The sequence below is a fragment of the Girardinichthys multiradiatus genome, chromosome 23, assembly GCF_021462225.1.
Source record: "Girardinichthys multiradiatus isolate DD_20200921_A chromosome 23, DD_fGirMul_XY1, whole genome shotgun sequence".
NCBI lineage: Eukaryota > Metazoa > Chordata > Actinopteri > Cyprinodontiformes > Goodeidae > Girardinichthys > Girardinichthys multiradiatus.
Genome location: NC_061815.1, coordinates 30936029 through 30951194, shown reverse-complemented (window position 1 = coordinate 30951194; position 15166 = coordinate 30936029). Strand labels below are relative to the sequence as shown.

The 15166-nt window shown below is 40.3% G+C and overlaps 3 protein-coding genes across 6 annotated transcripts; 2 read left to right on the top strand and 1 right to left on the bottom strand.

The window, feature by feature from the left end:
* On the top strand, positions 1 to 4568 carry rnaseh2c (ribonuclease H2, subunit C). The gene is made up of 5 exons (XM_047353607.1): positions 1 to 124; positions 1708 to 1862; positions 2089 to 2201; positions 2368 to 2487; positions 4352 to 4568. The coding sequence occupies exons 2-5, from the start codon at positions 1709 to 1711 to the stop codon at positions 4370 to 4372; spliced, it is 408 nt and encodes a 135-aa protein (XP_047209563.1). The 5' UTR covers positions 1 to 124; position 1708; the 3' UTR covers positions 4373 to 4568.
* Positions 4569 to 4620: 52 nt separating this feature from the next.
* On the bottom strand, positions 4621 to 11724 carry zbtb3 (zinc finger and BTB domain containing 3). Its single transcript, XM_047353602.1, has 3 exons — positions 11604 to 11724; positions 9355 to 10163; positions 4621 to 7559 (listed from the first exon to the last, which is right to left on the bottom strand). The coding sequence occupies exons 1-3, from the start codon at positions 11607 to 11609 to the stop codon at positions 6515 to 6517; spliced, it is 1860 nt and encodes a 619-aa protein (XP_047209558.1). The 5' UTR covers positions 11610 to 11724; the 3' UTR covers positions 4621 to 6514.
* On the top strand, positions 11653 to 14878 carry trpt1 (tRNA phosphotransferase 1). 4 transcript variants are annotated; one of them, XM_047353604.1, is made up of 8 exons: positions 11653 to 11816; positions 11907 to 11961; positions 12157 to 12238; positions 12459 to 12628; positions 14068 to 14245; positions 14326 to 14382; positions 14488 to 14598; positions 14687 to 14878. In XM_047353604.1, exons 1-8 carry the CDS (start codon positions 11803 to 11805, stop codon positions 14743 to 14745), a joined length of 726 nt encoding a protein of 241 aa, XP_047209560.1. In that variant the 5' UTR covers positions 11653 to 11802; the 3' UTR covers positions 14746 to 14878. The 4 variants fall into 4 exon arrangements, with proteins under 4 accessions (XP_047209560.1, XP_047209559.1, XP_047209562.1 ...); XM_047353603.1 differs by having other exon boundaries at positions 12459 to 12664; XM_047353606.1 differs by lacking the exon at positions 14326 to 14382 and having other exon boundaries at positions 11679 to 11816; positions 12459 to 12664.
* Positions 14879 to 15166: the final 288 nt, after the last annotated feature.

Below are 15166 nucleotides of genomic sequence, written 5' to 3'. Positions count from 1 at the left end.
GGGGTCAACATCTCCTGCCTGAATAGAAACACCGCGCCAAAATATTTTTTAGCGAGAGAAGAAGACACCTTGCGGAAAAGGTCCATGTTTACAGTTCATGTTACATTAGAAAAACAGCAGAAAGGTAAACTTCATGTTGTTTTATTCTAAGGATTACTATAAAGATGTCCCACTACAGTTTAGTAATATTTGAGAAAAGATCCTATTGATTCGTCTTCATTTGAAAAAGTGGTTATTATATTTATCCAAGGCGGAGCCTCAACTCCAGATAAAACTGTAGAATCCCTAAAAAACACTTGTAGTCGTGGTAAAAAAGAAAGTGCACCTTGTTTTATTTCAAGTTTATTTATGTAAAGGTACATAATGAAAATGACTCGGTCGTTTTCTGGTTTTCTATTTATTTAAATCTAACTTTTCTGCATAAAAACTCAACAGATTCCGAACTGCTAACAAAGATGAAGACAAAATTAAAAAGCGTTGAAAGAAAAACTAAGTACACCCAGTGGTTTAGTAGCGTCGTTGTCACATCGTGGACGGATTCTGAGCCAGCTCCTCTTTATAACATTGCTTCAAGTCATGCAGGTTTGCAGACATCTGTTGATGTACAAATCTTTTTCGGGTCCTTCCACAGCATTTTAATCAGGTTGAGGTCTGGACTTTGACTAAGCCATTCTGTTGTGGATTTGCTGCTGTGTTTGTTGAGATCATTGAGCTGTTGATGCCCACTAAGTGCTAAGCGAGTATGTTGAGATACAGTTCATGGTTAACTCAAGGACTGCAAGTGGACCAGGCCCTGTAGCTGTAAATCAAGCCCAAATCATCATCCCTCCACCACCGTGCTTCACTGTTGGTTTGAGGGTTCTCTGCTGGTTTACTATTTGGTTTTCGCCGAACATCTTTACTTTGGACTCTTCGTCATTGTTCCAGAAATGTTGTTCATTTAAATGATTGGTTGTCTTGCCATGAACTTCATTATTTCACATTTGAAACAGGGGCTTTGAGTTTGAGGAAGAGCTGTCAGATTTTCTGGTATTTTTGTGAGCATTGCACTGTCTGAACCTGGAGGTGGATTTGCTGAGACATCCACTACTGGGACAATCAGCCCCTTTTTCCACTGCCAGCTTTTTTATTTTCACTTTGTTACTGAATCAATAATGACAATGTGAAATCTGTCGTTCTACATTAAAACCCTAGAGCTCTTTTTTTTTACCCTAGCTGTATGTAGATGTGGTACCCATGCATTAGAGATGTAGGAGTTGCAACGTTATTACTGTTAAGGTAAACCCCTTGTAAATACAGTACAAAGACTGTGTACATTTACAAAAGATTATTTTAATGTTATATAAATGACAAAATATTTAAATAAGTATTAAAATACGGAACAGATCTTGCAGCTGAATATTTTACCTAATAAAAGTAACAAGATTAAAAAGGTTCCAGTCATCTGATAAAAAATAAATATAGTAAATAACATTTAAAACTGTTGGACATGCAGGAAGTGATTTAGACATTTTATTTTTGGTTTTGCTCTCTAGTCTGAGTCTGAAAATGTAACACATTTCTGCATTTATTTTCCACACCTCCTTATGTTGCAGACAGAAAATAACAAATAGTTCCTGCTAGTTTAGAAATGAATCATGATGGGGGGGGGGGGAACAGCCTGAATTGCTTGGGGGTGATTTCTCCACTCTTGTCTTCTGGTTGCAGGATGACCTGTAACGCCAGTGTTACACGTCTTCATCTGTCCTCGCTAAGACGGGCGGAGAAAGTCCCGGTGCACCTTATGCCCTGTGAGGTTGAGCACAACGGGCTCGCCCAGGTCTCACAGTATTTCACTTCTACAACAAAACAACACAAAAAAGGTACACAGTCGGGTTATAGACCTCTGTTTGCCACCAGTAAAGCCTGTCTACCAACAGAACCCCCTAATACTGCTCTTATTCAGTCATGTTGTTCATAGTATGGTTTAAAACATGCATCATTTTCCTTCTTCACAATTATGTGCTACTTTATGTTGCTGCCTCGTGTTGATCCTAGTAAAACATACTGAAGTTTGTGGTTGTAACTGATGTGTCTGTCCATTTTCAGAGAAGACGGTGTCCTTTAGAGGACGCGGGTTAAAGGGGCAGGAGATCACCTGTCCTCAGGGCTACACCGGCCTGGTCCTGAAGGAGGTCGACAGACACGGCTCTGACCAGGAGGTAAACTGATGTTCTCCAGAACAGTACAAAACCTCTCAAACGCTCATAGCTCATACAATGGTTTATCAAACATGTGGAAATCTAGTGTCCATGAGAGGTGTAGCATCAGAAACAAGCCTATATATTTGTGGGAATGACTCAGTGTGTCTACATGTTGCATCTCCAGGACAGGACGGTGAAGGTGACCTCAGTGTTTGAGAAGCTGACCTACTGGAACCTGGAAACTCCTCCAACTTCAGATGATACGGTGGTGATGGCAATGGACTGGCCTGAGCTGGCTGAGGCGGTAAGTCATTTATGGTGTTTACTTTAAAGCAACGGTGCAGTCAAGGACTTATCTGCTTCTCCTCATGTTCTGAAGCTTTACTGTCGAATCTTATTACTGAGAACATGACGCACGTGTTGTGATTCTAAAAACACCACGGTTCTTACTCTTAGTGCATGGAGAGTTATGTTTTATTTTTTTTAAAACTCCATTCTAACTTTTCACATGGATTTTAGCTGCAGTCATGAGAAAGAAAGCTTTCCTGATCAAGTTCCAGACAAAACAAACCAAACCTGGCCCAAAGAGACTGAAACATTTGTTTTACTCTTACTGTAAAATGATCTTTTTGAATCGTTCAAACGTTTAGATCAGGGACTTGTGGCTAGATGCAAAATGGAACACTTTCAAAGCAGTCACCAATCTCCATTTATTTTCCTAAGAGTATAATATAAAGGAGTATTAGGGTTCACTGGAGGGTGGATGTATTTTCCTTTTCCGTTACAGAAGTAAGTCAAAAAATTATTTCAAGAATAAAGTCGAAATGCTGAGGGGAAAAAAAAGTTTAATTTCTGTTTTGTGATTATTGTCAAAATATTGAGAATAAAGTGGAAATAAAATATCCAAGAAAAAGGTGAAATGCTGAAACTGCTGCTTTATCCCAAGCAGTGTCGGCCCACAGGATGCGTAAATGCTAAAAGAGTTGGTAGCACTGTTGCCTTGCAGCAAGAAGGTCCTGGGTTCGATTCCCATCCCGGGGTCTTTCTGCATGGAGTTTGCATGTTCTGATTGTAAACGTTTTGTGTTCTGACTTCTCTTTTTCAGCAGCTCGTAATCTGTGCCAGATTATTAGAGGACATGACATGATGTTTGTTGGCAAGAAAATAAAGGTTTTTTTAAGGCCTTCATCAGGCTCCTGCAGGAAAAATGCAGCTGATGCATCAAAACTGGCTGAAAGTATAAGAGATAAAAAAAAAATGTGGCCAACTTTAAAATTTAACCGCTTCCAGTTTCATCCTGTAAAGCTACAAAACACCACAGCATGATGCAACTACCACCATGCTTGACAGTTGGTGCAGCGTTCGTAGTTATTGCGACCGAACAGCAAAATCTTTGTCCTGTTTGACCATGAAACTTTTCTCCAGAAAGACATTAGTCCGTGTAGGCAGCTGCTAAATTCAGCTCAAGATGTCTGTTTTTGAGCAAGGACTTCCTTCTCGGTCAGCACCTTCTTGGTCTATGAACATAAATACTGCTCTCATTTTATATTCAGGTTGTTCCTGAACATCCTAACAAGTTTCCTTTTATGTGAGGGTTACAGTTTGTGTCAGACGGTTGAACCTTGGACACAGAGAGATGTTGTAACAAGACGAAGATCCCAAACACAGAAACCTGTTTTGAGTCAGCAGGATAATATTAGGGCTTCTGGAATGGTTTTGGGCTCAACTCTATTGAAATTTAGTGTACTATGCTTCAAAGTACGGTCCATGCCAGGAAACCAACCAGTTCAGATGGACTCCATCAATTCTGCCCAGATAAGTAGCCAAAGATCCAGCCGGAACTACGGCAGTAGCTTCGTTGGCAGCTACAGAAAGCATGTGGTCGAGGTGCCACCTGGTTAGAGATTTATTCAAACATTTGCGGAGTTGTATGTATTTATTTGAGCCTGTGAATGAGAAATTGTGCACCCAATTCTTGTTTTTAAAAACCACCGAAATTGCATTTTATATAATTCCACCCTGACTCAACGTATAGCCTTCTTCCCCATGAATGTGATTAAACCATATTTGACATCAATCCCACATTGGAATCCATTTATTCTGGAATAAAAACTAATTTCTAAGAGGATACGGTTGTTGGCTGATGCTCATGTTTTGTGTCTTCCCAGATCCACGGGACGGTTGACTGAAGACTTTTGAAACTTGCTGTTAACAGAAGGAAGACCAATCACATCACATCAGTGTGATACAAGCAAAACACACATATTGCTGCTTCTAACCCGACAAGACGTTTTTTTTTAAATACCGACCTGTATCGTTACTGTTTCAGAGCAATAAGAAACTGTTTCTGTACACGCTTTTTTGTAAATAAAGAGAAATCCAGAACGCTTTGTCTAAAGGGCCATTCTGTGAATTAGTGAAGCACAACCAAACGCTCTTACCACAGAACACAATTTATTCACAAGGTGACATTTAGATATTGGACACTGGCACTCAAAACCCTCTAAATCCTCACTCCTATTGTCCAGTAAAAGTATCATTTCAAAATTCTTGTTTTTTCTTTTGGTTTTTACAGCAAGTGTCTCAAAACATGTAAAACAGTGCAGAAGAAGAATTTCCAGAGTCAGGCACATACAAAGACAGTAAAGATAAGGCAAACTTTAACTGGGTTACTGACTTTCTTTTCCTCCACCCTTCATGCTATTCAACCTCAGGGTAAAAGGCCAGACGTGGGTGACGTGAAGAACATTTTTAAGTGAGCCTATGTGTTGGTCCATTCAAAGTGCAGGTGTTTAGTGAATCCATCTCAACTTTAAAGGATTGTCCTGACTTGTAAAGTTTGAATCAGCTGCAACCCTAAATGATTTATCTTAAAGAATGAAATGGAGGCAAAACAAGGTCAATAAATACTGTCCCAGAAACATACCTCCTGCAGGAAATATGCAGCTGATGCATCAAAACAGACTGAAGGTATAAGAGATTCAAAACAATGTGACCAACTTTAAAATTTAGCTGCTTCCAGTTTCTTCTTGTAAAACCACAAAACAGCACAACATTAAAATGATCTCCATCTAAATCTGCTGGCACACAGTCACAGAAACAGGACATCGATACGTATTACAACTTATATAAGAACAGGTTTTCTTTTTCTTTTTTTTTGGCATACCGCGGTAAACACTTCCTGTATAATGTCACAATTCTTTAAAAGAAAAAACCCATTTTAATACAGCTTCTTAATCACTGATTGTTACAACATTTTTATAAGAGTATTTAGCTGAATTCACAATGACAAATATTTAACGCTACAAACCTCAACTATTGAAAAGCTCCTCAGATAAAACAAAGAGTGGCACAGGAGTAAAACAAAACAGTTTTTATGATTCTGTTACACCGATATGTCAACATTAAGCAAGCGGAGACTAAAACCACTGCATCATGTTTTGTTTTTGTGCTTACAAGGGTGAATAAAACCAGGGTGCTTTCAGCTGCTGCTAAGAGGAGGGGATTTTTGGTCTTTAATAATCAGTTCTCACCTGTGCAATCTTTTGAAAAAACCCGTTTTAAATGAACGTTTAACAGTAACAAATATTAACCCCAGTATAAAACCGAAGATAACCATTAGATGAGTTTGGAAGGTGTTTATAACCTGAAAACTGTAAATGGGGCAAAAAATAATGATTAAAAATAATTTCACTGAATTAAAGACAACCAAAAAAAAAAACACACACTGGGACAAGCCAGAAAAGTCTCCAAAAAAAAAAATCTTTCTACTCTTTCTGCTTCTAAAGTCAATTAAATCTAAGATTTAGAATTTTTTTTTACTTACTTTACTTTATCATTTCCTTTTTAAACAGTATTTCATATGGTTTAAACAAGGGGTTGTGCACCACATAATATATAATGTTTATTCTTGTCCTTCGTACAGTACCTGACAAACCTTGAGTTGAAAGTTGCAGTTTTAACACGACAGGTACGACTACTTTATAACTATTCATCTCATTTACAGTCAGGTGTCAAAGTGATTCTTCTTAGTGGCCATAAAGTTATGGCTAATCCATTTTTTCCTGGTTATTTTGTTTTTTTGAACAAATAAGCAAACAAACACAAACTAAATAACTTTGGTGGCTGAAAACTGGTTGTCCCCAAAATTAGATTTCTATAGTTTAATAAAGTAATTTATCAATTTCACAATATAAAAATAGATAAAAGGGTCATTTGACAGTCACAAAACATGTTAGTAGTTCCAATACTAAACTTAAGTTTGAAGTTCAACTTAAAGAGTTAAGATATCAGGTTAAAGTTCACAGTTTTAGCAATATATGGACGGAGTGTTAGCTGTGAGGAGGGGGCTGCGGCAGGGGCCCCTCTGTGTCTGCCTTGCTGCGTTTAGCAGGCAGTGTCTGGTCGTGAGCTTTGCGAATGTGTCGGTACAAGTCCCCAGACTGCGTGTAGCTCCTGTAGCAGTAGCGGCACTCATAAGGACGTTCGCGTGTGTGCACGATGGCGTGGCGTCTCAGAGTGTATGTGCACGAAAAGGTCTTCCCGCAGACCCCACAGGTTGGCACATCTTCCACAAAGTTGCCCATGGAGTCCTGGAGTTCTTGGAAGAAGGCAGGAGGGTCTGGATGTTGCTGAGATGAGGACGGAGGAACAAGGGAGGAAGCCAATGAGGAGGTGTCCTGGGAGGAAGGTCCAGCTCCGGACGATGAAGAAGAGGGAGAGAGGGGGAAGGAGTAGTCATTCGAATGGGGGTTTATTTGTAAGAGTCCCTGGGAATGTGTGGAAACAAACTGAGGACTATTTAGCTCTTCTTCCTGGATGTCCTCCTCATACTCCTCTTCCACATCCATCACTGATTCTTTCTCCTCCTCTAACTCCTCATCAGAAATAATAATCGCCTCCTCTTTGATATTCAAAATCTCTTCATCCTCGCCTGTCGTCGCTCCACTTCGAGGACGTGATCTTCTAGCAACACGTGAAGCTTCAGTTTCATCCTCAGGCCGTTGAAGTGTTTGCGTTTGAGGAGCACGCCCAAGGTCCGAGCTCTGGTGCTCCAGTGTTACTGCACTCTGAATTCTGATTTGTACTGGTGCTCGCTGAAGTGCCGAGTGTCTTGAGTTTGTCTGGAAACGTTTGGTCGGGGCAGGTGCTTGGATTGACTTGACCATCCGCTGTCCTCTGTGAAGACTGTTTCTGTGGTCAGCCTCTGAGAAGTTCTCAGTATGGTGGTCGCCAGACGGTCTGAGTAGTTCTGGATGAGTGAGATCCGAAAGACGGGATTTTGAAAGGTTAAGGGAGACCACAGATCGACCAGCAGACTGACTCAGAGGATTCAGGGAAGAGGATGAGGAGGAAGGCTGCTGGACAGCACTGTAGCTGGTTAAAGACAGACAGATTCAGACCGAGTTATACACAAGAGTTTCCAGAACACAGAAAATAACCTAGAAAGGCCTTCAATAGTCTATGATAATAACTTAAAGAAAATCAGTGTTTTATGTACATCTTGTCATTTATTAATCTTTTTAATAATGCAAAAAAAAACATTGGAAACCAGCCTAGAGGTAAATTCACTCATTCACAGTTTCTCTCTTTATTTAAGTGATAAACATACAATTTGTAAAGATGGACAGAGGAACTGGCCGGTTCTGACCCATAATCTACCAGTCAGGAACAAAATGATTTGTTTAATCAATGAATGGACCGTTGGCACAACACTCTTCAGTGTAGGTGTTTTTACTGCAGGAAGAAGACTCTAAGGCTACGTTCCCACACAGGTATTGATGACCTATTCCGACTTTTTTGCTGAAATCCGATTTTCTTTTGCGTGGTCGTTCAAACCAGTAATGAAGTGCCACCTTCATCAGACTTCAGTCTGATGGGTTCACGACCCCAAAAGCAACCCGCATGCTCAGAAGTATAATGTAGACGTCAGACAGCACAACACTGTTCCAGAAGCAAGGCAAGTTTATTTATATTGCACATTTCAGTAACAAGACAATTCAAAGTCATAATGGACGTCGGCATTATTGTGTTGTTGAACGATGGTAGCCGACAGTATAAGGACCACATCATAACCAGACGAAGAAAAGTTAAAAACCAATAACAATGTGACACAACCGTTCAGACTGCAGACGCTTTGAAAACTATCAAATACTTCTTCGATTTAGTACCACATATGGAAATGCACAATTCAGACTATTTTGGAGTTAAAAGATCCGAATTGTGACTGCCAGGGTTTGAGTCGGGTTTGAGTTGCATTTGCCTGCAGTGTGAACATAGCCAAAGTTAGGTTTGGTGTTTAAAAACGAAGTCAGACGAAGCACAGAGATGTGAAAAGTTATTTGCAATCAAACTATTTCCACTACTACCTTTGCAGCTTGGATCATTTTGTATCAGACTTTTTCAGATATGAAAAGCAGTTGTCTGCTATGAGATGTTAATTTATTCTCATTTTGGGGATGGTTTGTGATATTGGTAAAGAAACGAACTTCAGCAGATAGCAGAAAGCCTGAATATATTATAGTAATGCTGCTTTGTTTATCGGGCCAGTTGCATCCAGAGAATTTGGAAATGTCGGGATTCATATGCCAGAGTTCAGGTAAGGGTCTGCACACGGAGACTCATCTTTACAGATAATAACGCTAAACGCAATAATAGTGCCATCGCTAGATGGTGTTAAATGCTAGAATAAGATGCTAAGGATAGTTTAAAATGTCAACTCCAACTCATTTTGTCTTTGTTTTAAAGCAGCAAAAAGAAAACATTTTATTGTTAAAGTGGCATTCTCTCACACGATGTGATGTTACCTCTGGAAATCGTGCAAGAGTGACTGAATATGATCCGCAGGAGTGAGTATTTGAGATCAAAACCCCATATGCAATGTCAAGAGACTTTGTAACACTAGGCTAGTTTTTTACTTTATTCTTTGCACTGACATTTGTAGCATGATAATTAGTGTTTTTATTTCTTCTTTTCTGCTTTGAGCTCAGACCAAGGTCATTCATTTTACAGACATGTTTCAGATTTAAAATTTCTGGCAACCTACACAGAAACCACACATTTTCAAAACTCTACAATAATTGGATGTAAAGATAAAAAAAAAACTATTTTGAGTGGAATTAGTTTATAATTGATTAAAACTGACAAGAAATCAACACAAGAACTGTTTTACCTGTATGTCTCTGTGGTGCTACATGGACTGCAGAGGGCAGAACCATCGCCTTGACCTCCAGGGCTCATCTTGGTGAGACCTACAGGTACCAGGGCAGGTCCGTTTGTCTGGCTCTGCACCAACTCCCCGGGTGGGGGCAAATGAAGGATATCCATGCCTGGCTGGGTGGTATCAGCAAGGTCAGGGCTTAGAGGAGTTTGTGTCTTTGATGAACCTCCACCAGTCCTCTGCTCAGACTTCACACACTCCATCTGACTCTTGTTTGCTACTTCCGATACTGAGGATAGTGGGACTGCTATGGTTACTGGATTTGAGTGGTCTGGAACCATGGTGACCAAGGGCTCAGCTGTGCGGTCACCCTCTGCCCCAGCCTCTGGTACTTTCCTCAATCCGCTCTCTTCAGAGCGTGTGCTGTCTGCCTCCGCCAGAGGCCCTCGTCTCTGCAGCCGCCTCTTGCACACTCTCACGACCTCATTCATGTGAAGAAAGCTTGCGGCAGCCAAGATGTCCTCCACAGGAGGAGACTCGTCCAGTTGCAGCACACCTTCATACACAAAGTCCAAGAGCAAGCCAAATGCAGCAGATGTGACGATGTCACTGTCAAGTGTGACACAGCTGTTGGTGCTGTTCCCCACTGGAGAGTCTGAGTAGAACATGTGAAAGAAAGGTGAGCATGAGGCCAAAACCGCCCGATGAGCCAGGAAACGGGATGAGCCCACTTGTACGGTGCAATCGCAAAGGAAGCCCCGCTGGCGCTGGGAATGCAGAGCTGACAGCACCTGCTGGGAATGCTGGGGAAATTCCATGATCTGAGACGAGAAGAGAAAATACATCAACTGTAAAAAGTTAAAACAACAAAAACCCCATCAGATTAAAAATAAAACAACAGTAACATTTCAAATATGCATTTAAGAGAAAACTAATGCAAAATGTTGCATATGGAGCACCAAGAAAAATTTTTATTCCTGTTTTTCTTCTCCCTGGCAGGTCCACAATTAACATCCTTATCATTTATGTCCACTACACCAACTCTGCACATATCCAGACCATCTCTGCTGTGCCTTTCTACCGGTAGTGTATTTTTGCTTTGACACAAGTTGCATTCTCCAGCTAAAGAGGCCACAGCCTTCAGTGAATCAATAAATGGGTATAAATGGTCTGCTTATGGAAGCGTTACGTGTCAAAGTAACATCCACATGAAAAGCAGGACCAAATGTTTCACAGCAAAACATTGCCTAAAGCATCCCACTACCTCAGCAAGCTTGTCTTTTTCCCACAGTGCATCCGGATGTCAAGTGTTCTCCAGATAAGCAATGTGAACACATGCCCTCCAGCAATCCATGTGATGCAAAAGAAAACAATTGTTTAGATCAGGTCAATTTCCACTTTCATGAATGAACTTTTGCTGCCCATGACCCTCTCACTGGGTGACTATGTTTCTTCCTTGACCACTTTAGACCAGTAACACCCCAAAGAAACAGCAATTTTGGGTATGTTCTGACCCAGTCATCTAGCTATCACAATTTGGTCCTTGTCAAACTCGCACAAATCCTTATGCTTGCCCATTATTTAAGCTTATAACACATCAACTTTGAGGACAAAATGCTCAGCTGCTGCCATACAAAGCCTCCAACAAACGAGTACTTTGATGGAGAGATGAGGGGTTTTCTCATCAGTTCATAGTCTTCTCTGATTAAACCTACAAATTATATACCTGAATGTTACTTAGGTGTATATGGATGTGCAAACATGTTGTAGGTAAGTTATATGTGTTTTTCATATAGATCTAGTTATAAAATAAAATAAGAACTCTTACAAATAAGTTAAAAACATACGATAAGGACAGTAATTATGTTTTGTCCTCCGAGCTCGGTTCTGACTGCTGAATTTCGTGCTGCTCTGCTTTACCGTATTCCACTCTCCATGGCAACCAGGCTGAATTTCTGTACCCAAAGGCAAGAAATGAACCATAACCTATGACAGCACATATTAACCACGTATAACATTAAGATGGATGAAACGGGAACGCTGCTAACAACACTGTACACAGCAGATAAAACACAGCTGTCTTCAAATATCATGCAAGCAAAGAAAACAAGCATTAGCTTAATGATGCTAGCAAATTAGCTCAACGTATGAGTTAAATTTGAGCTCCGGCAGCTTTAAGGCTGAGTGTAATCTGAACGGGAAACAACACGTTGAATCTTCCTTTCCTAGCTTCATATTAAGTAAACAGTGTTTTCTTTTACCTGCATCAACTGTTATGTTTCCCAAAACAGGCTGAGGCTTTTCCTCTGTGGTGCCAGTTTACCGCATCCCGGTGTGCTGCCACCTACAGGCGGAGGTGTGGAACGGACCGGAAGTGGGAACAACAAACACGACGATTGCTAAATCTAGTGAACTATCTGCTTCTTAAATACAATAATAGATCTGGGTTGACAAAACTAAATGAAGCATAAAAGGTGTCAAGGTGAAATGTAGATCAATTAAGTTAATGACACTTTCCTAAACTTCCAGCACAAGGTCTGATCTGCCTGTATTTTAATGGACAGAGGAGGACGAGGAAGAGGAGGAAAAAGAGGAGGCAGGGGAAATCGTACTGAAGAGGTGAGTCCTATTAAGTGGACCAGTTAGCCAGCTTGTTTGCTTACTAATTTCTGACTTATAGGATGTCTAACTATTTCTGACAGGATGCATAAGAGGCTTGACATAGTAACTTCTTGGTTCTAAATATAAACCTGAGTTATTATTAGGGTGTAAGACAGTTGAGTATGTATCAAATGAGGTCTTCTCTACCACCAGGACAGAGATGTTAGTCTGTCTAAATCCATGTCCTTTGTGCTTCGTCATGGAGCTACACAGATTGGGCTTCAAATGGCCACAGGTGAGCGGACTCTTTTGTTATTTTATCATTTATGTTATTATAATTTTTTTTTTTTAACCAGCCAGATGTTTCCTTAGGCAGATGTCTAAGTGATTATATATAAAGATGTTGTCTAAGGCTGATCTTGGCCTTACACAAACAGTTCAAAAATAGCATGTAGGTTTAGCCAAACTAAACTGTGAAAATGTTACCATAGCTGTAACAGCTCTCACCCCAACAGATGGCTTCCTGTTTGTGGAGGACCTCCTGGCTCACCAACAGTTCCACTTATACACATTAGAAGATATTGAGAGAGTCGTAGCCACAAATGACAAGCAACGCTTCAAGCTCCGCTCCCACCCAGAGGATGGCCGGCTGCAGATTCGAGCCAATCAGGGACATTCAGTACAGGCAGGCAGACTCCAAATTAAATACAATTTATTTTATGTATGTAACATTAATTCACAACAAATGTCAGATCCACACACTGTTCAGTATAAACTGGTCAATTTGTTTTTCCAATCCAGTTTGGTCCAGATTTAGTCCAACCTATTTCCAGTACAGTACAGTTGTATAGTCAGATTCAGATCCAGTTCCATACAGTGTGATTCGGTAAAAGTTATTGTACAATACAGATAGATTTAGTGGATCAGTCAACACTATCTGATGTACAGTTACAGAAATATCAAGTCTTTGACTTTGCAGCTATCTGTTATCCTGAGCAAGCATGTGTTGACAGTGGGGGAAAATACCTCTGCACAGTATGATGGTTTACTCTCCAAAACTGGCTGGAGGTTGAGAGAACAGGAGGAGACGCAGAAGCATTGGGCTAGGAGTACTTTCGATGGGACAAAAAGACAAACAGTACAAAAAATAAATGGCGGTAAAAGGTCTGTCATTGATTTCGTCCAGGAGAGAGACACAGCTAATCACAGAAACACTGAGCCAGGGGTACTTTGCACACGAAAGAAAAAGTACAGAACATTAATTGCACCTGCCTTGATGGCTCCATTCGGGGAAAAAGGCACAGTTAAACACAGAAACTATGAACCAGGAGTTGTTTCCATGGGGAAGAAAAGCCAAGAATGTATAACGGTAATGTCAGTAGCAGTTCTATCAAGGACTTCACCGCAGGAAGTGACGTCTAGTAGATGAACAAACAGCCATAAGTACTTTCTAACGGAAGAAAAACAAGTACACAAAGTCAATGACCATAATGGCTCTGTAATTCAAGTTATCCAGGAAAGTGACAAAGCTAACCACAGAAGCATGAGGTTAAACGTAGCTAACAGCAATAATTTCTTCATACGGGAAAGTGACATAGCTAAGCACAGACCTGCACCAGGAGTACTGTCTATGGGAAAGAAAACAAGAAGAGTAAACATGGGTAATATCACCTATAACTTAGTCAGTGGCTCCTCTCAGGAAAAAATAAACGCTACAAAATGTAGAAGCACTCCCTCAATATTACCTTCTATAACAAGGAAATAATATGGAGTATATAAAGTTAATTGTACTGCTAGGTCTTTTAATGATTACATTCAGTAAAGTGACTGAGTTAAGCACACAAGCACTGAACCAGGCATAAAAAGCAGGGCAAAAATATTTTATACTGCCAGAACCCTTTCATGTGCATCAATTTTCACCTTTCTTTGGATAAAGAAAGAATCGTATCTTACCTCTGAATGTAACACAAAAAATATACTACAGGTCCGCTTCATTTGCATACTATTTCATTTGTTCTTAACAACTCTATTAAAATACCTCTACAGTATTATCTCTAGATTACTTTATTTGTACATTTTTATAACTTATCATTTAAATATTGATATATATATATCTGGGTTCAGGTCATAGATCTGGAGCTTAAACCAGTTCTGGCTGGTTCTCCTGACTGCCCCACCGAGGCTATTCATGGCTCCTACCTCCGCAGCTGGCCGGCCATTCAACAGCAGGGTCTGAGCCGCATGAAAAGGACTCATATTCACCTGGCGTGCGGCCTTCCAGGGGAAGATGGTGTCATAAGCGGTATGCTCTATGTCTGAATCTGAAAAAGAAATGCTTATTAGCTTAACATCTGAGAGCAGCGTTATTTATTTTCCCACCAGGCATGAGGAAAAACTGTGATCTAGCTGTGTTTATTGACGTCCCTAGAGCTCTGGCTGGTAAGACTAGCTGGTAATGGCTGCTGTCTCTCCATCCTCCCTATGTATGTAAATAAATCAATCATTTTTACAAGTGTTTTATGTGTTTGTATCTGACCTGCACAGATGGTATTGAGTTCTTCTGGTCAGAGAATGGTGTGTTGCTGACTGCAGGCGATGCTGAGGGTAAACTCCTTCCTAAATACTTCACCCGAGCCCTAACACTCAAGCCTACAAGTAATGAAAACTAAAACACATTTTCCTGTTAAGATCCCAGATAAAGTCCCAAAGATAAGTTGTAGGATTTTCTTGTGCTGTGTTTCAGGAAGCATCCTCCCCCTTGCAGTAAAAGCTGCCGAGCTGCAGATGTCTGAACAAGCTTGAATTACACAGTTTCTTTATGTTTGTTGTGGTCTCCGTGATAACACGAGTTTTGCATTTCCTATTAATGACGAGATGACGAAGACTCGAAGCCCCAGTTTATCTTCATAATAAACATGTAACCAGATAACGATAAGCTGACATGGTGTTTTTTTGTCTATATTGTGCTTGGCTCAAGTATGTGTGTCACATGAATTTTTTCACATTACATCCACAAACCTCCATATATTTTATTGGGATTTAATGTGACAAAGCAATAAAATGCTGTAATTATAAGGTGAAGGGAAAATTGTGCATGGTTTTCTATTTGGAGATAATGAAAAAAGTGTGGTGTGTATTAGAATTTATCCCCTTTGCTCTGATACCCGTAAACACAATACAGTGCTACCCATTGCCTTCAGATGGTGTCTAAGTAGTTACTAAA